The 25,412-nt window shown below is 39.9% G+C and overlaps 1 protein-coding gene and 2 long non-coding RNA genes across 4 annotated transcripts; all 3 read left to right on the top strand.

Moving 5' to 3' along the window:
- Positions 1–2,146: 2,146 nt before the first annotated feature.
- Positions 2,147–20,123, top strand: LOC131256893 (uncharacterized). Of its 2 annotated transcripts, none has more exons than XM_058257981.1 (7): positions 2,147–2,303; positions 2,492–2,676; positions 8,942–9,181; positions 13,779–13,890; positions 14,108–14,282; positions 18,061–18,301; positions 19,641–20,123. In XM_058257981.1, the coding sequence occupies exons 2-7, from the start codon at positions 2,493–2,495 to the stop codon at positions 19,928–19,930; spliced, it is 1,242 nt and encodes a 413-aa protein (XP_058113964.1). In that variant the 5' UTR covers positions 2,147–2,303; position 2,492; the 3' UTR covers positions 19,931–20,123. The 2 variants fall into 2 exon arrangements, with proteins under 2 accessions (XP_058113964.1, XP_058113963.1); XM_058257980.1 differs by having other exon boundaries at positions 19,635–20,123.
- Positions 2,686–8,226, top strand: LOC131256895 (uncharacterized). The gene is made up of 2 exons (XR_009177007.1): positions 2,686–3,456; positions 3,548–8,226. It is a non-coding gene; the product is annotated as an uncharacterized LOC131256895 (long non-coding RNA).
- LOC131256894 (uncharacterized) lies at positions 14,289–17,743 on the top strand. The gene is made up of 2 exons (XR_009177006.1): positions 14,289–16,251; positions 16,297–17,743. It is a non-coding gene; the product is annotated as an uncharacterized LOC131256894 (long non-coding RNA).
- Positions 20,124–25,412: the final 5,289 nt, after the last annotated feature.

The raw sequence follows: 25,412 nt of genomic DNA, 5'->3' as shown, positions 1-25,412 counted from the left end.
GCGACAACATAGGTTACGCAGAGGAATAAAGCATGAACCAATGCCATCGTTAATTCAACCAGTTTAATGCCCAACAATTAAAAGAACAGGGTTTGAGATCCAAAACATTCTCCAACAGCTTTTAACGGTTCATATGGTAGACGTGCTCTATGATAACATCTTTAGGTATGACATTTTCTCACTTTTTTTCTTATCTACCATGGTGCGCTTCACTAAGAAACTAGGAGTTTAGCGGGTGTTAGAAGGTAATCACTAAAACATGATGGCTAGGGTCTGTTTGAGAGCTTGTATTTCAAATACCGCTGATTCTATATCATTGTAATATATTTATAAGAGCTTAAATTTTATTATATATATACATATAAGCAAAAGGTTCTATGCAGTTGAGCTCATGAGGACTTCCCATGATGTGAAGCTACGTGGGCCCCACCATGATGCCTGTCGACCATCAACATTGTGCATTTGATGGGTCCCCTTTAAATTATGGGATATCCCAAAAATCAGCCGTAAACGGAACTCAGGTCGGCCATACCATCTAAAATCATGTGAAGACATGGCTAAAACATATAAAAGCACTTGGTGGGGCCCACCTGAAATTTGGATGCATCTGAAACTTGGTTTGACCCCTCATCCAAGTGGGACACACATAGTGGATGGGCTGGATTTGTGAAACACATCTCGGTGGGCCCAACAAATGATTATGAATGTTTTAATGGAGGGTAACTCCTCTCAACTTTTGTATGTGGTGTGGCCCACACAAGTCATAGATTGACTTGATTTTTAAGCCCCAGGCCCACCATGGAATGCTGCATCTGACTAACGGTGTTGATGGTTGACACGCATCACCGTGGGGTCCACACAACTCGAGCTCATGAGAACCCCATGAGATGTTTGACAGAATAATTATACTAAGTCCATTGGAATATATATTTTGACAAAAAATGATAAAATTCTGAGCGACAAGTGGGCTGTAAGCATAGGATTACAAACGCGCGATTTACCTATATTTATATGGCCAATGTTTGGATGGTTCAAATCATTCTATCGATGTAATTTTAGTGATGTAATGTAATAAACAGTTTTATCTGCTTTAAGGTATCATTAGTATGCCCGGCATACAATATATTAATAGGCCAACCACACCTTTATTACTCGTCTCTCTCTTGCCTTTATAAATGAGCAAAAATTGGAGCTGCTTGCAAATACTAACCAAAGTGAGATTACAAAACACAATAAGATTACAAAACACAATCTATTTGGCCAGGCAGATTGGTTGGGATTGGAAGATAGATCCGCCAAGCGTGCCAAACAGACACAGGATCTTGATCCTGGGATGTATGAATCCCATGGATCTTAAGGCAATCCAATGACATCACCATCATTACCTTTAAATCCCATCCAATCCCTTTAAAGTTGCTTGAGATGTGTTTGGTTCGAGGGATTGAAAGGGATTGGAAGGTTTAATAACGGGATTAGCAGGGCCTGCCAAACAGACCCGTTATAGCAATCCCATAGATCTTGCATCAATCCACTGATGCTGCTATCATTACCTTTAAATCCGTGCAATCCACTCTAAAACCATCCAATCCCATCCAATCTGCCCGGCCAAACAGGCCTGGTAAAGTAAATTCTAGATTCCAAATATACTCCATTGCACCTTCCAAACAACCCTGACATTAAAAACATTACTCACGATTGCCTTGCCATCCAATGTTCCATGTACGTGAAATACCAGTTTAAGATGGCTTCGTTTTTCACGGTGCCAACAACCATTATTATTTAAATTGAGTGTTTACATTCTCTATGGTACAGTCCACTTATGTCTAGGAGTGGACTTATTTTTATTATCCATGGTGAAGATGTGGCAGCCCACCGGATGGATGGTGTGGATCTGATGCATGTTCCTCCCAATATGAGATTGGTTGGCCACCATACTTTCATTTTTAACCTGACATCAGATTCATGGCCACCATACTTTCATTTTTAACCGTCGGTTAAATTCCACGAATACAATAGTAAGATGATAAAAACAAGCTTAATTGATTGGTTTGTGGAGAATCTGAAGTGGGTACCATAATTTGGACGGTCTAATTTGATTACTTATATGGCATGTATGCAAAATTTAAGTGCCTGCGTATCATCAATCGTACTCTGCCAGAGTATCAAAGTTTTCCTCTCTTGCCAATAATAGACAAAAATCCAGTCTACCTCCGCGTAAAAGAAGACCTCGCAAGCCGTCGTTCTTTTCTTTAAAAGAGGAAAAGAAGAAAAAAAGAAGGAAATTCGTCCTTCGATCGCTTCAGGTACGCTTCGAATTTCTATCTATTTCTCTTCCCAACCCCAAAACCCTAGAAATCCCCCACATCCTATTCCTTCCGAATCTTCTCCAATTGGGGGTTTCAACCGATTCAAATTAGGGGTTTGGTGGCCGAATTCTCTCTCCGGAGATCTTCTGATGTTCTCGTGTTTTGTTTTTCCTTTATGATTAAAGGATGTGGGCAGCTTCTTGTCTTGCGTCGTGCTGCGCGGCCTGCGCTTGCCAGGCCTGCCAGTCGGTTGTTGGAGGAATCAGCCGGCGGTCGGCCAGGATCGCGTACTGCGGCCTCTTCGCGCTGTCGTTGATCGTTTCATGGATTCTGAGGGAGGTTGCTGCTCCTCTCATGGAGAAGCTCCCATGTAAGGATTTCGGATTCCCTACGCTCCCATCTCTCTTCAAATTTCTTTTTTCTACCTCTTTTTACTGTACTTTGTCGGTGTAAATCTTGTTCTGATTGAATTTTAGTTTTTTTTTTTGGTGTGTGTGCTGTGAATTTTCTGAGGAAATTTTGGTACCTTTGTCACATTTGATAAGTGTGGAGGAAAGATGGTGTGGTTTGGAATCCTTGGGTACCCCATGAGTATATGGGGGATATGTTAATTTTGAGGATCCAGCTGTACACGTGGGTCCCACTATTTCCGTGATATAAAACCGTCAATGTAGTGGGTCACATCGTTGATAGGAGCGATCACAAGAACCGTCTACCATTTGATGATCCTTACCATCCGATGATTTTCCTGTTATATGTGGACTCGTGGACGGTTGGCTGTAAGTGTCCGTGTAAATAATGGTTCAACAATCAGAAGAATGGGATCATTGGTTAGGGGGATATATGGGGTGTGTTTTATCCTGTATGGGGCACACTAGAAGATTGCTTAAACTACTGAAAGTTGGCTCTAGTATTTGGTGGAATGTTATTGTCTTTCCATTTGAGGATCCGGCTATGCATGTGGGTCCCGCCATTTTCATTATATAAAACCGTTGATGTAGTGGGTCACATTGTTGATGCGAGTGATCTCAAGAACTCTCTATCCTTGGATGATCCTTGCCATCTGACGATTTCCCTGTTATACATGGACAGTTGTCTGTAAGCGTTTTTGTACGTTTTGGCTCACCAATCAAATGGATAAGATTATTAGGTAAGGGGGATATTGGGGTTTGTTTTATCTTGTATAGGGCACACCATATGATGGCTTAAAGTACCAAAAGTCGGCCTCTTTGTATGTATAGGTGCATTGGATGAATGGCTTTAACTACCGGAAGGTGGGCCTTTTGTACCTTTGCAAGGGTAAGATGTGCCAATCGTTTTGGAGAGAAGCTACATCACAGGCTTTAAACAGCTCGATGTATGAAATGAAACCACTGGTTGCCTGTAAGATATAAGTTTCCGGGCTTTTGATTTTGGCATTGACAAGTGCATTGGATTTTGCAATGTATTCATCACTTTGTTATAAGTTTCATTGTTGCAATATCTTCCATTTGGCCGCTTCAAATTATAGGCATTAGATTAATGATTTGGAATGACTTACCTACCCAAAGCAATAGCCAATTCTGTGCATGATTCTTTTTCGCAGTCTATATGGAAAAAACCAGAAAAACAGAGCGATAGTCGACATCCCAATCAACCCATAATTTCTAATCTCAAAGCCCATAGAATAATAATTCAAATAATTTGATAATAAAGAAGTACTAATTTGTAGTCTTTTAGGATTCTCATATCCACAGTTAAAGATTCAAATGAGGGAGGGGGGAGCTTTGAATTAACAGAATAGATGAGGAGTCAAAGTTGCTTTGGGTTACTCCCGGGCAAGTTAAGTGAGGTAGTTATTGATTTGACTGTGGACAAGAAGATTTGGAAATGGGTAGCAGATGGATTTTTTTCTTCTTCTAACATCGTTCTCATGGGTCATTTCCTCCCATGTTGAGGACTCCCCCTCTTCTGCTAACATATGGGAGGAAGAACAACCTGCCTAGGGTGCAACTATGCAATATTTTACTTGGATGGCTAATGCTATTTAAATCCTCACTCTCAAGAACATGAAAAAGAGGCATTTTTTAAACTTCCGAATGTCTACATTTTGGAATGACATGGAGAAGGTGGACCACACATTCCTCCTGCCCAGTGGCTAGGGATTCATGGGATTATTTCTTCAGTTCTTTTAGGGTTGAGCTGGGCTCTTAATAACTTGCTCAAGGAAGTGATCAATTGGTGGTTGCACGGGTACAATTTCATCTGAGGGGAAACGTTTTGCGGAGGTTGATGTGCCCTTTGCAATCTTGTGGTGGCTTTGGAAAGAAAGAAATAGAAGGGTTTCTGATAACAAGAGGCGCTGGTGCACGTGATCAGAAGTTAATTTCTTCTAGATGATCGATTGGGCTCTTGTCGGCAAATTATTACACATAGGACATCTGGAGATAGGGTCTCAATGATGTCAAGGGGTAGGAAGTTTCAGAAGTCAGCAAAGGGGCCCTGTATGCTGCCTCAAGATAGTCTCCTTAAGATTAATTTTGAAGGCTGTGGGCAATTCTAGCCATCAGGGATCAACAGGAAGTTGAGTCACGAGACGGGTCAGATTGTGTGCATTGTTTCCAGTCTTGTGGGTTCTTTCAAGTAGCTTGTGATTGATTGACCCTTCGTTTTCTTGGAAGCTGATTACTAAGGGAAGTTTTCATCTTGTATTTCAGTGGGTATTGGTGGATTGGGAGGGCCCTTGGAGGTTTGCCTCCTGTATCTAGGAAATTAAATGCTTGGCCCATTTCAGTAATGCTTATTTTGTGGCTTGTAAGGTAGCCAATGCGGTGGTTGTTAGACTTGCCTTTGAGGGAATGTTGTCAAATCGCATAAAATCTCATAAGCCATTAGCATGGGCTGATCTTTTATGTCGCATAATCGCATAAGCCATCAGCCTGGGCTGATCTTTTATGCCATCGCATAATTGCGTAAGCTAATGGCTTCTTCTTTTTTATTTGAAAATTAAAAAAAAAAAAGGTAAAAAAATAAAAAAAAAAATCTAAAAAAAGAAAGAAAACTATGTATAATTACCACGAGTGATTGGATTGGGTTTATTTACCTATTTCATTATAGTTTGACTATTAGGCCATCTATATGCTGAGTTATATTATATTATATCATATATAACAAAACAAATTTAAATAATCAACAAGTTACACCAAGAAAAAATTAATTATTGAAAACTACAAATATAAAAATTGTATTGATAACTTGAATCTCAATGAGTTGATGCATGCAAGACAAGTTACCTTACAACTTACAACCAAGGTATTCCGTATCAGTAACGGTGGCTGTAATGGTCACCACCATTACTGATACGGAGGCGTAACGACTGTTATGACCCCCGTAACGGTTGAAAATTTTCTTTTGCCTGAAAAATTCTGAAAAAAATATCTAGAAAATCAAGAATAATGTAAATATTTCAAATATGTATTCAATTTTTTGTTTTAAACATGTTTATAACAGTATAATGGTCCACTCTTTAGTCAGAGTGTTGTATCGGGTTGTCTAGTGAATTGTTTAATATAATTATGTCTCTAATGTTTACACATCACAATCAAGCATTAGAACTAGAAATCAGAAAAATGCATAAATACTGCTTTTTCAATTTTTTTTTTTTAAAAAGGCCCTCGGAGATTCTATTCGCTCAAATCACTTCAATCCACAGTTTTAATCTTAAAAGCTATAGTAAGAGTGGTCGAAATCTGTTGTAAAATGATATGGGAAAGTTTTTAGAATGAGAAAAGTGAAAAAGATGAGAAAATTGAATTTAAATAAGAAAAAAAAAGTGATCGTTTTTCGACTGTTATGGGAGTAACGATTGTTATGCCCTGTAACAGCCTTTACGGCACTGTAACGGCTGATACGGTTTCAAAAAACCAACTACCCCTTTTCACCCCCGTATCGCGTAATGGTCATGGCGTTGCCTATATGTATAGGCCTTTACGGGTGTATCGTAACGGATACGGAACACCTTGCTTACAACTTATTACAATCTACAGGAAACTTGATTGTTGGCCATTATGCTATGGCATGCTAAAGTATGCCATGATTATTCGATTATGCCATCGCATAATTATGGCATACTTTAATATGCCATGGCATACTTCCTGCATGACATAAGCGATTTGAGCCATGGTATATGATTTTGCGATCACATATGACCACACTGTGAGAGGAGGGTCACTCCAATCATTGCCCCTGTTGTAAATTGTAATGCCTTTCAGTTTCTTAGTGCAATTTGTCACCTGTCAATGCCATAATTTAAAAAAAAAAAAGAAAAAGGGGGCAACTATTAAACAATGTGTTAGATCTCGTCCATTGGTACAGTTAGCGTCAAACGACTAGGATTTGATTAGAATTCTATCTTTTTTTCATTCATGATATTCATATTTTTAGATTACAATTGCGAAAATCCAAAATCCTGGAGCTACTATCCAATTTATAATCTGATGTAGCTCGACCCTTAAAAATGACGCCTATTTTTTCCAATTAAGAAAATACTACTTATCACTAAGACTTCTGACAGTTTCAGAAACTGACACTCCCTAAACTTGCAAATTAAATTTTCCAATAAAACATGAAAGAACTGGAGACTAATTCTTCAAAAAACAAAAACAAAAACAAAAAACAAAAGATGGAAAAACCGCCCTAAATAGCTTACTAACACCCTTCTAAAAAAAGGCTAAGGAACTGTTTGAATTCATGGAAAGTGTGGGAAAGGAAACAGTGGTTCCCAACAATATTTCCAAGAAAGTGTCGGAAAGGAAACATTGTTTGTTTATCAGCAACGTTCTCCCGAGAAACTTTTGGACTGTTTCCAAATCATATGTCTGGCAAAATAAATCTTTCCTAAGAAATTTTTTCCCCTAGTAGCAACGATTCTCAAAGAAAGAGTTGAAATCCTCTCCTGACCAATGTTTCCAAGACAGTGTGGGGAAGGAAACATTGTTTGTTTATCAACAACATTTTCCTGAGAAACTTTTGGACTGTTTCCAAATCATATGTTTGGCAAAACTAAATTTTCCTAAGATTTTTTTTTTTCCCATAGTAGCAACAAGTGTCAAAGAGATTTGATAATCGAAGGTCTGAAATCCTCCAGTCTGAGAGTTTTTTTGGGTATTCCCCATCCACATTGAGGCCCATCACACGGTTTGGATCATTGAAACATGGACCTAAATCTTTTGTCTACAATCCATCTCCATGGTTTGGCATTTGGATCATTCTACATCTCTACCAACTAAAGCCTAATCACATCCACAGAGGTAAAACAGTTCTAGCTTCTGGTCTGCTTATTAAATAATCGTATGCATCAGTTGGGAACCCATAGCAATAGTTCATTATGGGTGTGTTATATATGAAGCAAATGTTAAAGCAAGCGGCTGCAATTCCTGTCACCATTCCATCTTTCTCTGAGATTAAGAAAGTTTAACTATGTCAGAACTATGTTGTGGATGCTTTCACCATACAGTTCCTCTAATGATCATTTATTATGTGTATCATATTCTGTCATTTTTTTATATAGTATACGTGCCTTTTTGTCAAGATGAATTATAGGGTTGAAGATCTGCAGTATCATTTTTCTGCTTTGTTGGGTTGCCTTTTGCTCCCTTTTAATAAAGTGCAATCTTAAATAATAATAATAATAAGACCTGCAATATCATTGTTCATTGAGTTTAGACAAGTGGGCCAGCTCAATGATCCATATTGAGACAATGGCATATGATGACCCCCTCTCAAATGGTAGGTCCACAATAGATGGTTATGCAGCAAAAGATTGAAAATGACATAATGTTTTGCATCCAATAAAAAATCAGACCAAAGATTTAACACCTAGGATCTTCCCATAGCACCTATGTAAATTCCAAACAAATCATAGGACTGACTCCCACCTTTTTCCAGGAAAAAAAAAAAAAAAAATTGGTTTAAGTGGCCATGCCTACCGTGACCGAGGTTTGCAGAGGTCATGGCTGTCAGGGGGTGGGGGTGGTAACAGAGGTTTTCTTCAACCTCTATCCAGAGAAGGAAAAACGAGAGTTTTGCAGCCATGGCTGATGTGAAATAACGTTGCAGTAGTCATGGCTGTCAGGGTCCGAGGTTGCAGTGGCCATGGATGGCATCGATTGGAAAGGAGAAGAAAAATCAATTGTCGATCAGAGAGAAATAGTTGATGGGTGCCTTCAGAATTCTACGACAACTGGAAACGATAGTAAGGCATGGGAAAGGAAACATTGTTTCCAAGGGGTGGGAAAATAAAAAGGGGATTTGGTGAGAAAATTCAGTGAATGGGAAACACTGTTTTCCTCCCCTTCCAACAGTTTCTATGCTTGCAAACAGCAGGAAAAGGGTTTCATGTGAATCTTAATCTTTCCATTTTTCTACATGTTCTATCTGAAGATAGCTCATTCTTACAGATGTATCTCAAACTTGAGAGCTGGACATGTTTAACATTTTTACTCGAAAGGGTTTTGTGCCAAGTTGCTGAAACATCTTTACCAAAGTTTGGTTGAGGCCAAATTAATGTTTCTGTAGACCATAGTTATTGAATCATTGTATCTATTAACTGTGTACATTAATTAATCTTACTGATCGCATAGTGATTGAATATGCAGGGATTAATCATTTTCACCAGACTCCTAACAGGGAGTGGTTCGAAACAGATGCAGTGTTACGGGTGAGCTTGGGAAACTTCTTATTCTTTACTGTGCTAGCTGTTTTAATGATTGGAGTCAGGGATCAGAAAGATCCTCGGGACCGTTTGCACCATGGTGGGTGGATGATGAAGGTCATTAGCTGGTGTCTTGTGGTAATTTTCATGTTTTTCCTTCCAAATGAGATCGTCAGTTTCTATGGTGAGTAATTTTTCTCATTAATAACTGGAATGTGAGTAATTTTCCTTGTTAATTATTTAATTGTTTGCAAAATTATGCTGGAGAATTGTGGCAATATCCTATACCATGATGCATCAATGTTGCTCTAAGTTGCTAAGAATCAAATCCCTTCCCTCTCTTTGCTTTTCCAAGTGTTAGAATTTTATGATGGACAAGCATAGTCTAGATCTGGATGAACCTGATTTGTGCTTCTTATTCTAGGTTTTCACTCTCAGACATTTTTTAAAGGAACCATGGCAGGAATCTGATGTAAATTCAGATCATCATGTGGTTAATTCAATGTGCTTTCAACAAATGTGAATGGATTTCTTTTGTTGTTAGTGATACAGTGAAAATGTATTCCGTTAGAACATTTTGGGCTCGTTTGGCATCTCTACCCTAATCTAATAAGAGCTACTCTAACAAGCTCTTTTTATTCTAGCTCTTGTTTTAAATAAGCTTGTTTGGTAAATTCACGTTTTCAAAACAAGAAAAAAGAAAAGAAAAAAAGAAGAAGAAGAAGCTGTTTTTTGAAACTAGCACGTTTGGTAAAATATTCAAATAAGAGCTTTTTTTATTTTTTTCGGTAGTTGATGTCATTTTTAAAGATTGCAACAAGTCCATTATAAGAGCAATCCAGACGGCTGTTTTGGTGGATCTCATCATAGATTGATCGTGCCCCAAATGGCAAAAGAATGGATGGCTACAACCTTCATGTTTTAAGACATTTGGGCCGTCCATTATGTCGGCATTGGATGTGGATCCTCCATCATATGGAGTTTACCTTTGATGTGGATCGTCCATCCTGTGAGCCAAACCTTCAAAGTGGGTCGTCCATCCTACGAGGCTTGTCTTGGATGTGGACCATGCATCATTAGGGGTTGACCTTTGACGTGGACCATCCATTAAATGGGGCCCCCTCAATCTCCACTACCCATCACGTGGAATCCACATTTGATGTGTCCATTGTGTAGGCCCCACCCTTGAAGTGGGTTGTCCATCATGTGGGGCTCACTTTTGATGTCCACCATCCATCATGTGGGATGCACGTGCACCTTCTATGTGGTTCATCCATCTTGTTGGGCCACTTAGGATATGGGCCATCCATCATGTGAGACCTTGGATTTGGATTGTCCATTAGGTGGGGCCCACTTGATGTGGATGCCATCAAAAGAGGCCACACTTTGATGTGGGTCATCCATCATGTGAGGCTCACTCTATCCATTATGTGGGCGGTGGGCCACCTTGATGTGGTGGATTGTTCATTATGTGGGGCCTCACCTTCAATATAGGTCGTTCATCATGTGGGTCCCACCTTTGATGTCCATCATCCATCATGTGGGTCCCACCTTGATGTGGAGCATCCATCAAGTAGGGCCCACTTAATGTGGATGGTCCGTCATGATGGGCCACACTTTGATGTGGGCCCACCTTTGATGTGAACTGTGCATTATGTGAGCTCACCTTGATGTGGACCATTCATCATGTAGGGGGCACCTTCAATATGGGCCATTCAACATGTGGGCCCACCTTTGATGTCCACCATCCATCATGTGTGTCCAACCTTTCCTATGGACCGTCCATCATGTGGGGCCCACTTGATGTGGCTAGTCCATCATGCAGGGCCACATTTTGATGTGGGTCATCCATCATGTCGGGCCCACTTGATGCGGCTAGTCCATGTGAGGCCACATTTTGATGTGGGCCATCCATCATGTCAGTCCCACCTTTGTTATGGACTGTCCATCATGCTGGCCCCACTTTGATGTCCACCATCCGTCATGTGTGTCCCACCTTTGCTATGGACTGTCCATCATGCCGGACCCACTTTGATGTCCACCATCCGTCATGTGGGTCCCACCTTTTCTATGGACTATCCATCATGCCGGACCCACTTTGATGTCCACCATCTGTCATGTGGATCCCACCTTTGCTATGGGCCGTCCAGCATGTGGAGCCCAACCTTCAATATGGGTCGTTCATCATGTAGGCCCACCTTTGACACCTTCCATCATGTAGTCCCATCTTCAATGTCCACCATCCATCATGTGGGCCCACCTTTGACCCCTTCCACCATCTAGTCCCATCTTCAATGTCCACCATCCATCATGTGGGCCCCACCTTTGACACCTTCCATCATGTAGCCCAACCTTCAATATGGACTGTTCATCATGTGGGCCCAAGTTAGAGAGATTGTAAAGAGAAGAGAAAAGGTCAAGATAGGAATTACTTAAAAAGTTTAAGGACAAACTTATCTAATAAATAACAAAAAATATCTACCCGCCTAAGCCAAATAAGCTCTTAAAAAAAAAAGCAACCTCCCTATTACTTATTTTTTAAGAGCTTTTTTGCTAGTTTCCAAAAAAAAAAAAAGGATCTAAAATTAGAACTTTACCAAACAGTATATTTCCAAAATAAGAGCTTCTTCTTTTTTTAGAATAATCAAATAAGCTCTCATAAGTAAAGATGCCAAATGCCTGCTTCATTTTCTGGAGGAAGTCTCTCCTTTATGGGATGTCATTGCAATCACCTTGTGATGGGTGTTACTTTATATATCATGATGCCATGTCTTATAATTGCTTCAATGTTGTCACTGTAGCACATAGAATCAATTTCCTTATCCCACCTGTGCCATATTTTATAGCTAACATTTTTATATATCTAGATTGTTTTATTTATGATGAATGGGTAGATGAGACAGAAAACATAGAAGCATTCGATCCCTTGGAGGGAAGTATTAAATTGACCAATGAGAGCTGAAAACTTCAGTTGACAAAAAGGGTCACTCCATGTTTAACACACATGTTGAGACTTGAGAAAATAGTAAAAAACTTAATTTACTGTTCTCAGTTCTTTCTGACATTTTTTTCTGTACTATTTTATGGTAGTGGCATATTTGTTTGGTTCATGTATGTGGGGAGAATGATCTAGCAGTGACAACTATACCACAGAGTCGACTTTGTGTGGGTCCCATCGTGATACGTGTCAGACATCCAAACCGTGCAACAGAAGCATCCTGTACGCAAAATGTGACGCCCCAAAAAATGGCCAAATCCAAAACTTTGGTGGGCCACACCATCAGGAACGGTGTAAAATCATGCATAAAACCTCTAAACCGCATGGTGGGGCCAACCTGAGTTTGTGAGGGCCTAATTTTTGGCTTTCCTTTCATCCATGCGGGGGCACACACAATGGGCAGGTTGGATGGCACATAAATAACATGGTGGGTCCCCATACAGAAACCTACTGTGAGCATCCCCTCTCCACTGTTTCATGTTGTGTGGCCCACCTGAGTTGTGGATCAGGTTGCTTTACAGTCTTGGGGCCTTAAAAAGGGTGTACAACTAATGGATGCGTTGGATTTCCAGCACCCATGATGGTGGGGCTCACTGAGATAGGCACTACGGTAAGTTACTGTAGAGTCAACACACACACATTGCAATTGACCCGATGTGATCTGTCAGATAACCGAGCCATCCTCAAACATGATCCACCATGAAAATAATATTCTTTACTTGATTAGCTTGGTTAATTTGGCCAAGTGTATTTTGTTAGGAGATAAATTTCCTTAAATTGAGGGAAGTGTGCAAATAACAAGCAGGAGAACTCGAAAAACATACGGTGTTGGAATTGAACTTCAGAATATGGCTTCCTTGATTGTTGTGAGCATTTTCGTTTGAGTGATGCTACAGGCTGCTGCATAAAGTTCTATGCCATTCCCTCATAGTACATCTGTACACTTATCAAACATTTCTGGTGATTGGGACTGGTGTTTTGTTGGGCCACCATGTGGATGGGCGATATCCTGAAAATCAAGGGGACTGCATGGTGGTAGCCATTCAATCAATGGAATGGTGAGAGCAACAGTCCTTATTCACCAGAAAAGAAAAAAAAAACTCAGAACTTGATGGTCAAGAGTTTTTTTCTTCTTCTGAAAGATAACTGGAACTTTCATTGAAAAAGCCTTGAGGTAGGGCCAAGAAAACAAAAACAACAAAAGAAAAGAAAAGAATGAGAAAATTACGACTTTCTCAGCCAACCCATTCCGCCGCCCACTCCACCACAATATCCCACACATATTTAACAACCCATTCCACACTATGACAAGCATTACTTGATTGTCAGAGTTGTCCAATCATTGCAATTTTTCACCCTATAGCTCATCTGTACCTGTGGCCCACCTGGTCAGTAGCCCCAATAATCAGCATTTATCATAACTGTTTGTATGATGAAGAGGGAACTGCATATGAGTTTTACGCTACGGCCTATATGTTAGCATTCCTCATTAATTTTATTTTATTTTTGTAATTTGCTGCTGCCTTTGCTGACCCAAATGGCTGAGCTGGGACAAGGTGACCTATGATGGTGATGTTGTTATTGAGGGGGTTGCATATTCTTCTCTCAATAACATGTGAAGGCTAAGGTCCTTGTGAATAAACAAAATCCTTTGCTAGCAAACAGAGCTTCTTCTCCTCTTTCACTTAAGATTTTGGTACTGTTTTTTGTTTGTTTGTTTTTGAGCACACATTCTTCATATGTATAGACTTGTGTAGCTGACTGTTTGATTTCATCAATGCAGAGACGATATCAAAGTTCGGCTCAGGACTGTTTCTTCTTGTACAAGTTATTCTGCTGTTGGATTTTGTACATGGATGGAATGAAAATTGGGTTAGCAAAGATGAACAGTTCTGGTTGGTTAAGCTATCTTTTTACTCTCTTTTTTTTTTTTTTTTCCTCTCTTGATGCTCTAGCTGCATGGCCTTCGGACTTTTTTTTCACATCCTTGATATGGTTCTCTTGTTTCAATTTGTGGATCAGCATGTGTATACTTCTTTCTTTCTTTTTTGTAAATTTCCTGATGAGTAAGACTTTCTTAAAAATTTCTAATGTTTTTTATGCTGAATCTAGGTACATGGCGTTGTTTGTTGTCTCACTTGTTTGTTATGTGGCGACATTTTCCTTCTCGGGGCTGCTCTTCCACTGGTTTACTCCCTCAGGACATGATTGTGGTCTTAACACTTTCTTTATCGTTATGACTTTGATTCTGGTTTTCATTTTTGCTATTGTGGCGCTGCATCCAGCTGTAAGTTGTTACCTTTTGTATCTAAATCATATGGAACATTCTTTTTACCAAAAAAAAAAGAAAGAAAGAAAGAAAGAAATTTTTTATCTGCTGTACTAGGAAATTTGGGCTATTCTGATCACCCTGTCAAGCTTTTCATTGACTATTTAGTGTCACACATACTACTTATAGTGCTTTTCGAATAATATAACTTTAATATTCTTGGCCTAATTATGGCTGTGAAGTTGATATGGGCTTGAGGATGGTTATAGATTGTTGCTTTTTTGTCTTTCTGTTGATTCTGTTGCTCGAGTATTTGGTGGATTATTTGCTATCTTCTCCACTGGCCTGCTTTCTGTCTTGAAAGTTTTCGAGTAGTCCTGATTGCATGCGTAGCGATAATAGATTCAAAGGTTGCTGTGGAAAAGTGTGCTATAAAAAAAGTGTCGTTGTTTATCAATGCTTTTTTTCTTGAATAATTTCATTTTTTAAAATAAATAAATATGCTATTCATCGCTGATTCTTCACCATCCCTTGTAAATGGATACATAGTCAAATATAACACTAGAGTTACTGAGGGAGTCCAATACTCGACTAATACCCTGCAACTACATCTGTAGCCAATGTATCTAAAATCAAATCTGGCTTACTTCCTTGTGAACAAGATGCCAGGAGATAGCCAGCCACTGAGTTAGGTCATTCAAGACACTAATCTCCAGTCCTCGGAAGCCACAAGTCCCTATCTGATAACATTCATCAATTCCCCTTGCTCAATACAAGGACATGTGCGTACCGCATAATTAATAACTGGTTCTAATAGGACCTGGAACAGAACTTTTCACTGTCATCAACCAAAAATACAAAAATGAGTAATGTCGTTCCAGACATGCCAGAATCATCCTTGACGGGTCTTGCTTATTGCCAGATTATTAATTCAAGGTTCGCAGATGTGCAATGAGTATGCTCCTGCATTTTGGTGTTTATACGTGAACCCCAGAACCAAAATTTTACACAGATACCTAGACAAGTATCTTATTTCAACTATCAATTTCAAATGGAGCCTTGTCTCTGTAATTGTTTCTTCTGAAGTTGCAATTCTAATACTCAATCTTGGTTTGGCTAATGTTTAAGACACTGGTTCTAGAGCCTTCCTCTAAAACTCCAATTTAGCATTTGCCTCCTTGGTCTTGTCTACCAACACCACGTCATCTACAAAAAACATACACGCAGGGACCCCATCTTGGAAACTAGTGGTTTATTTATCTATAACAATTGCAAAAAAGTAATGGTTTAATGCACCCTTGATGAAGAGCTACTCCTACTAGGAACTCGTCATACTCGTGAGCATTCTCGCTCTTGTAATAGCCCTGGCCTCATATATGTCTTTAATGATGTTGATTTATCTTCTTTTAACCCCTTTCCTCCTCATCACCTCACCACATAGCCTCCTTAGGTACTCTAGTCTAGATATGCTTTCTTTAGATCCATAACATTATATATGCATTCTTAGTTTTGTCTATAAAGATCATATGACAAATATACTTCTCAAGAAAAAGTTTCCATTGAGAAAGATTGAGAAAGAAACTAAACTGCATCCCATGCTACTATGAGGAATTGTAAGGCTGTGGTGCATCTGGACACTGTAGTGTCCTAGTGTACCTGTGCAAGTTCGATGATGCAGATCATTGATCTGATGGTCCTGAGTGGTCTACAAATAGCTGGTTAGGAAGAGAGAGAGAGAGAGAGAGAGAGAGAGAGAGAGAGAGAGAGAGAGAGACTGCAGTAGGTCTGGAAAAAGACCAATGATTGAATGGATGAGATCTTTAAGTCTGGAAGACACATAGGGCTTCCCCCTATTCACGGTGGGGCCTATTACATAAATGGTATGTGATGCAAGACAATTAACCACTTGCTCTAAATGCTCGAACTGATAGAGCATGGCGAATGAATCCCTTTATCTCATAACCCAGGCCCTAAATCCATGGGTTAGGTCCTCGGCCGAACCCTCATCATGGGCCCCAAATCCATGGGTTAGGTCCTCGGCCGAACCCTCCTCATGGGCCCCAAATCCATGGGTTCCGTCCCCTCGTGGGCCCCAAATCCATGGGTTATGCATGCCATTCCACCCCGAGTGTGCCCATGCATCCCACAGGCCACCCCACTCGAGCCCGGTGTGAAAATGCCCCTGCATTAGTATGTATCGCCAAAAGATACGTGCCACTTTTACTGAATTGTTTCATCATGGTGTGGATCACCAAAAGCTATGCTCTGCTTTTACTGAATTGTTTCATCATGGTGTGGATCACCAAAAGCTATGCTCTGCTTTTACTGAATTGGTGCATCAGGATACTACACATCCTGATGCATTAGGGCCCCATAGTCGTCATTATCTTTATGACAGAAGCCAAGCTGTTATTTTTCATCAATAAATGAGTTTGCATGTGTTCAGCAAGGAGATTTTCTTTTTCTTTTTTGGTTTTATGGTGGATGCCACCACCAGAATTTTATTGATTTGAAATAAAAAAGATTGCAGCCTAAGAGGGGGGGACCTAACATTACCTCTCAGCCCATAAGAATGCAAAGATCACAACCCACCCTAAAACATATCATTTCTTAGCTACAATGTGAAAAATTCCCATTCCATCATTAAAAAAAATAATAATAAATAAAATCAGCCCTGTTTCCCTGCATATCTGGCCTTTGGAAGGAGATTAGACAGCTTCAAGAAAAGGTCTTGTTCCATGTAACTAAAAAACTTGCCAGAGCATCAACAATATGGTTACTTCCTATAGACGTGAATAAGTTTAGCCCTCCCACCCACACAGGATCCTTGCACATCAGACCGCCAATACCAAACATTACAAGGCGGAATACTCCCATTAGAGTTCATATCAAACACCATCTTGGAGTTGCTTCCAACAGTTGAACCCGTGAAATTGCAATCTTTTTCCTATACAGAAATGCAGCCCGTCGAATAAAACTCTTATTTCAACCATAGTTTAGTGCAGTCCCCACAAAATCGAGCGAAGGCAAAAGTAAAATCACCTTGATCATTTCCAATAATTCCTCCACTAACCGCTATTACCTTAGCAGGCCCCACCAGGGGGCTGTAACCATTTTCTCAAACTTATTTTCCCAACTCTAAATGGTTTAATTGCAGCCTTCTTTATTGAAAAGAATGCAATTTTCAGGGGAAAAAAAAACCCTTTCCTATCAATATCATGCATCCAGGAGATGAACATTTAATGACTAATTTCAAGGAGCGAACTGTACCTCATATGCTTTCGTGGGTTACATTCCTTCCAAATCTCCAAAGAGATTAGAGATGGCAATGTGACAATAATCGGGTTCCAGTCCTTGCCCGAGTGGTAGACTCTGAGGAGTTTCATCACTAGGTCTTGGGTTCAAAACCCATATGTGGTGAAATCCCACTATGGCGTGCGTGGGTGTGTGGCGGGTGCGTGTGTAAAAAAAAATAAAAATGTGACAATAATCCATGTAAATGGATTCCTGGAAGAAGCTTTTACTGAATCAAGGAGAACAATTGTTGCCAATTATTTAAAAAGGAGAAGAAGAAGAAGAAGAAAACTGAGGAGAACTAGTGTGTCTATTTTTCTAACAACTATGGATATTTTTCCATTATATTCTTACATGTCTTCTCAATTTGTCTTAGTTACATCGACGTAGACCTGTTATATCATGCATGTGCTGCATAAAAATGTGCATCCACACTTACTACCACAGTCGTTCTTGGCAAACCCTCCCTTCTCTGAAGAACTGTTAATGTTAATGCAAACAGGTGAATGGCAGTCTTTTACCAGCTTCAGTAATTTCCTTGTACTGCACTTATCTCTGCTACAGTGGCCTTTCTAGTGAACCAAGGGACTATGAGTGCAATGGCCTTCACAATCACTCAAAAGCTGTTTCTACTGGCTCACTCACCTTGGGCCTGCTTACTACAGTTCTCTCAGTCGTATACTCTGCCGTTCGTGCTGGTTCTTCAACAACTTTGCTCTCACCACCAAGTTCACCTCGTGCAGGTTAGCATTCTTCTCCATTTGGCCAAACCAAATCATTAGCTATTCTTTTCTTCTTCTTTTTCTTCTTCTTCTTCTTTTTTTCTTCTTTTTTTCTTTTTTTAAGTTTCCGAATTTTCAATCTGCTTGATGCATGTATTTGGTTTCAAAAGAATTCATCTGTTGTATTGTTGTATTTGTATAGCAGTTGGGAGAAAAAATAATAATTACATCGTAGCATTTGTATTAATTGATTCAAATTAAAACATTAACTGGACATTCTGAAAACATTGAAGTTCATCTGGATTCTGGAACTATGAGAATGAGCTATTCTTAATGTTTTATCGTTAAAAGGTCAGAATTTCATCCATCATCCTATATTTTCCTTCTATTTCTGTTTTTCTTGGCAAGTTCCAGGTTTCATCCACTGCTATATTTTTCCCAAAGGAGAATGCTCTGGTGGATACCAACAGAACAACTTTGCTGTTGGTGAACCTTATCACTTTCTGATCAGCAGTATCGGACGGTGATGGGGAAGTCATCCCACTTGATGTGGACTATTTAAGCAATCATGGGATTACTGTGCTGTTTTTTTCTTCCTCCCGGATACGTGATCCGAGACTGAACCCATGACCTCATGGTTGTGACAAACAGCGGTCAAATCAAGCTATAAGCATATATGAGCATAAACTCTACACTTATCTGATCTTGGTGGGGTGTTGATAGGGTTCACCAACAGCAGTCAGCTACAAGTATCCTGCTGGATTATGATTGTCTCTCTCTGACAGGCATACCCGTATCAGATCTTTTCCCCTTTCCCAGGCGTATGTTATTTTATTTCCCACTGTTTTTTCCTTGATCTAGACCCAACATCGTTGAGTCCTGGGCCACATAGTGACAAATATTGTTCTCTGGAATTTCTAGCCTTTTCTTGGGTGATTTTCAATTTTTGAGGTTTTTCTCAGGATATTATTATGAACATCTTGCTAAAAAATAAAAATTAATGAATAAATTATTTTAAAATTTAAATCAGTTAAAACTTTAAATGATTTTTACATAAATATCAGGATAATTTCACAAAAGTAATCATTAAAAATTCAAAACTGCCAATATTTTGGAAATTTTACCATATTATCGATAATATAAGTTTATTTCTTGTGAAAATATGGCGAGAATATCGTGAGATTTTTAAACATAGGTGATATTTGTCACAGTGCTGGGCTGTGATAGTATACCAAAACTGTGATGGATCATTTGCTTCTGAAGACATGCAATTTTCAGGATTTTTGTTCAAGGCCTTTTCTTGTGTTCTGACTTGCCTACCTTTCTCTCTTTTTCATTTTTCCCCCTCATGAAGGATCAGCTAAGCCTCTGCTTCCATTGGACCAGAAGGATCAGCAGGAAGACCGGAAGAAGGACGAACCTAGGGCCGTCACATACTCGTATTCCTTCTTTCACCTCATCTTCTCTCTTGCTAGCATGTACTCGGCAATGCTTCTGACAGGGTGGTCTACCTCGGTCGGTGAGAGTGGCAAGCTAGTCGATGTAGGGTGGCCATCAGTGTGGGTTCGTATCGTGACAGGGTATGCCACCGCGGCTCTGTACATATGGTCTATGGTTGCTCCCTTTCTCTTCCCAGAAAGAGAGTTCTGAGGATACAACCCAACCCCACTTTGAACAAAAGCTAAGTGGTTTTACTGACCTTAGTGTGCTCTATATATGTGTTATATGATCATATAATATTCAAACATGGTATTGGCACAAATATCCATCCTTTGAAGATGGGCCCACTGCACTTTCAAGGGCCGTTCGGCCATTTGAATTAAAAAAACAAACGGTGTGTTGACATTGTGCAGGTTCGAGATGATCATGATACCCTCGTTGAGTTTTGAATTTCTTTTTATCTATATCGATGTGGGGGTGGCCATCAATGTGTGGTCAGGATCAGACATCTCACTTGTTTCTTGTTTGGTAAGTGGCATGATGTCTTTGCACTGGGCACGCATGTATGACATCCAAACCGGCCATTCTGAGGATGGGCTGTGCTGGAAAACACCTGGAATGATCCTGACCACTGATTGTTGGCTTTTTGAGAATTTTATGCCCGGCAGTAAGATGCCAGCAGACGGACACCTTCAACAGGCAGAATTCTTACAGTAATTTGAATAATCTGGCTGAGTGAGATTTTGGAGGTGCCTGCCAATGAAGGGTCTGTTCATGGACATGTCTGCTGATGAGATTATGAATCGAGCGGTGAGCACCTGAAACTTGTATCTATAATCTACATATTATATATAATGAATTAATCATAGTAGATTTTGGACATTTTTGCCCTGCAATTAGTAGTGTTTTTTTGGTGTGGCTGTTCCTTCAGCCAAGGGGTGTTTTTAGTCTTTTCAAAAAAAGGCTGCGAGACCACTGTGATGATCATGTAACATGCAACATCTGCTGCATTGGTGGGTCTCTGAGGGGCCATTGTAATTTATAGATTTTATCCACACCGTCCATCCATTTTTCCAGACCATTATGTTTCAAGCCCACAAATGAGGAACGTGGTTTGGCCATTGACACAAATGCCAGCCAGCTGGCTGGTGTCGAAACTGTGGGTGCCACCATGATGTATGTGTTTTATCCATGCCGTCCATTTTTTTAGCATGAGCCCAAAAATGAGACAGATCCAAATCTTAGGTGGACCACAGCACGGAAAAAGTTGGGATTGAATGCTTACCGTTGAAAACTTTTTGGTGGCCACAAGTTTTGGATCAAGCTGATATTTGTGTTTTCCCTTTATCCAGGTCTGTGTGACCTTATCAACAGGTTGGATGCGAAATAAACATTACAGTGGACCCTTCGAAGTTTTTGATGGTGGACATTTGATCAACTCTGTTTTCCTATGATGTGGTTCGCCTGAGATCTGGATTTGCCCTAAAATGAACTGGCAAGATGGATGAACAGCATAGATAAAACGCATACATCACGGTGAGAGCGTTAGGAGCTTTGACGCCAACTATATGGCTGGTGTTGGGGTCACTAGCCCAACTACCTCCCAAAAAAATTAAAAATTAAAAAAATAATGAGGCAGTTCCAATGCTCAAGTGGACCACACAAGGATGAAGCTTTTTTTTTTTTTTGGGTTAGCTTGTTAGTACACACCCATGTCAGTACACACACTCCATGTTAGCCACCCCCGCTAGGGATCGATACCAAGGATGAAGCTGATATTTATGTTTTTCCTTTCACCTAGGTGTATGTATATGACCTTAGGAAGAGGTTGGATGGCAAGTAACCAATCTGGCCTGGGAAGGTTTTGACTGGGGGTGGTCCTCTTGAGCCTTGGATTGGACCTGTAACCTAAAATGATGGATTTACAATGTGGATAAAATCCATATATCAAGTGACCCTTCAAGCGTCTGCACGTTCCCAATCCTCGTACGGAGGAATGTATGATGCGAACTTCTTTTTTTTTTTTTTACACACGCACACTTACGCCGGTGGGATTTCACCACCTATGGGTACTCGAACCCTTGACCAGGTGGTGAAACTCCTCTGGAACAAGAGTAAGGACTCGTATGATGCGAACTTAAATCTTCCTTCTGAAATGCAATACAATTATTGAATTTGGCGTACGTGAGTGCTAATGCAGCATGGAATCATTTGTTATCAGAGGTTTGCTAGCCCCATCGAGCATCTTTTTGCTTCAAAGTGTTTCAAAAGAGTTACTTTCGTCAGCCAATCCTAACCATGGTTCAGAAAATAATGACAAATCAGGGATGGTTTGGCTCATCTGATTAGTGTGATTTTCCTATAGTAGTTCATATGATTTTTCTGGACATAATAGACGGTTCAGATCAATGGAATGGACCGTCCAAATGGCCATATGCAACTTGGAGCACTATAACTCATATGCATTGACGCTTCCACAAGACAGGTGGCTATTGGATGGTGCTCAGTGGGGCCCACCATGATGTACGTGTTCTATCCATTTTTCTGGATTATTTTATATCATGAACCTAAAAATGAGGCAGATCTAAACCTCATGTTGACCACACCACAAGAAGACAGTGGTGATCGAGCCACCACCATTAAAAACTTCTTAGGGCCCACTGGAATTTTCATTTTACATCCAGCCTGTTGATTAGGTCACACTGACGGAAAAACACAAGTATCAGCTTGATCTAAAACTTTCGTGGTCCCCAAGTAGTTTTTAATGGTGGGCGCTCAATCACCACTGTTTCCTGTGGTGTGGTCCAAATGAGATTTGGATCTGCCTTGCTTTTTACCTTATGCTATAAAAAAATTGATCTGGAAAAATGGATGGACGGCGTGGATCAAACACAATGCACCATGTGAGGCCCACGTAGCACTGTCCAGTAGCTCCTGGCTACTGACAGCGTCAGTAGAAAGGCTGAAGTATTGAATTTTTCAACAAAAAAAGATTTGGAAAATTCATGTTCTTCTATACCTTCTAGAGTGTTCTAGACCTGAGCTTTTAGTAATTGGGGCCAACATCTACTCGAGGGATCCTAGATTGGGACCCTACCCATTTAATTTTGGGTCGGGTCCAGACCCTTTAGGGTTGACCCGACCCATTTGCTAATTCTATGGATTGACAAGCAACTAGGCATTGATCTGGACAATGGTTTATGTTCAATGGGCAATGATCCTTCAATTGGTGCCTTAGATCATCTTTGCCGAGTGATCTCTGGTGTGTGGGCCATTCAAAGGTAAGGTGCACAGATGAACGGATATGGTTGATTTGAATGGTCGTCCCATTCCCATTATTCCCTGTACTGTGGCCCACCTGACTTAAGGATATTGTTGATTTTTTTCCTCAACTCATAGCATTGAGAAGCTCACCTGATGAACGGAGTGGATTCAACGATGGCATCATTATTCCCACTGTTTGCCGTGTTGTGGTCCACTTGAGCTTTGGATTTGCCTAAATTTTTGTCTCATTCCATAAAATGACCTGTAAAAACGGATGGAGGGCGTGGATAAAACACATACATAACGGTGGACCCCACAGAGTCAGATGTCTTCGATCAATCAGCATCCTTCTTGTAGAGGATTCTAATCCGTGGGAAAATAAGATGCCTGTAATGCAACGTGCCACCCCCATCTTCAACATCAGTGGCGCCAAAAATGGCTGACCACTCATGGAAGGGGGTTGTCAGATAGCAGGCAGTCCTTTGATTTGGATGGTGTGGCCCACCTGACAAGTGGACTGTCCTGGTTTCACGCCGGGGTGATCTTTACAGTGGGTCCCACAACCGTGGCTGAGTCGCACGACACCTTTGACAAACTGGCTTGAAAGATACGTACATGACCGCTCTTCAATTTCAAATTTTCAATACCATGTGTACGACTTACAATGTTAGTTCACCACCATTTTGAAAATGATAGGAACTCATCCTCTATCCAAACCATCCAAATGTGGGCCAAATTGTCTGATGGAATTTATCTCTTAAATCATCCTGATGTGGGAATCTTAACTGTTGAATTGATGACTACCAGATGGATGGTATAAAGTAAAACCAATGAGTGGTTCAAATTCCACAGGAGAAATAACATGATTACTATCATCTTTTCGTTATAATTTTCGACTTATTCTCCATCCATGATTAAGTCTGTAATTTGGGCGGTCCGGATTGTTGTAAAAAATGATTTTTAATTTCATGTTTTTGTAAATATTCACGTCCTATTAGACAGGCACCCGACACACACATCCACGCACACCACAGTGAATACTAATTAATAACATTTGAATGGTGTTTTTTATTTTTATTTTTAACACAAGCACCTGACACACATCCACACGCACCGTAGTGGGATTACACCACTTATGGGCATCGAACCCAAGACCTCGTGTTAGAAACTCCTCAGAGTCTACCACTAAGGTAAGGATTCTTAGCCTGATAATTTTAATGGTGTTTGTTTGAGAGTAAAATACCCATAATTTCGCCTCGAAAACAAGGTCTAGGATTTTAGTACCCACAAAATATGTGGGTCTCTCAGTGATATGTGTGTGTGGTCACGCCTTCTATAAGTTTTACCGTCTCGTTGTAGGGCATGAGTTCAAAAATAAGGTACCTTGGAAGCTCAAGTGGACCACACTACAATGAGTAATGATGTCCACTGTTCAAAATTAAAACCTTCCTAAGGTACATGGGGTTGTGCATTTATCATCCAACTTGTTCATGAGATCATGCTGGCATGTATGAAAGATATGCATAAATACCAGCTTGATCCAGCCCCAAAAGTTTTCAATGTTAGGTGTTCAATTCCCACCATTTCTTATGGTGTGGTCCACTTGAGTTTCAGATTTACACCATTTTTAAGCTCACACCCTAAATTGAGCTGGCATAATAGATGGAATACAAATATCACAGTCGGTCTCACAAATTTTAGGTGTAGAAATGTAAGAAATTGATGGAAGTTTTGCAAACAAGCTCACACTCAAACGTGTTAAAAAATTATTGCCTATTTATCAGTAATTACGTGTAAAGAAAGGAAAAAAAAAAAAAAAAACATCTCCTTAGAGGACATTTGGCTTTCCAATCTTTGGTTAAGATAGAATTACCGTGTTAAAAAATGAGATTAAAATATACATGAAAAAATGTATTATATATATATATATATATATATATATATATATATATATATATGTGTGTGTGTGTGTGTGTGTGTGTGTGTGTGTGTGTGTGTGTGTGTGTACCAAAATGGGCATTATGGTGATGTTATTGTAATGATGTAGTGCAATTATTGTAGTAAAAAGTAAATGGCCTCGCTGTATATTTATAGAGGTAAGTAATGATTGCCCATTTCTACCTAAGTAATGTTGTAATTGGAAAACCAAGCATGCCCTTAATAGGAGGTTTTTTTTTTTTTTCCAGAGAGAAGGGGGAGAAAGAGTTTATACCATGTAATTCTTAAGAAATCTATATTTTCCCAGCTAATGCCTTAGAGGGATAAATTTTTAAAAAATATTCTTCATTTTTTTTTCTTCAAAGCCGTAAAGTTCGGGACTCCTAAGGCCAGGGCAATGTGGTAGATATATAACATCCAACCCATTAAATACATTGATGTAGGATGTGACAAAAATATAATTATAACATAGTTGAACCAAAAGAATGTC

This window comes from Magnolia sinica, chromosome 9 (assembly GCF_029962835.1).
Source record: "Magnolia sinica isolate HGM2019 chromosome 9, MsV1, whole genome shotgun sequence".
NCBI lineage: Eukaryota > Viridiplantae > Streptophyta > Magnoliopsida > Magnoliales > Magnoliaceae > Magnolia > Magnolia sinica.
The sequence above is the reverse complement of the archived record's forward strand: the minus strand, read 5'-3'. Positions and strand labels throughout refer to the sequence as shown.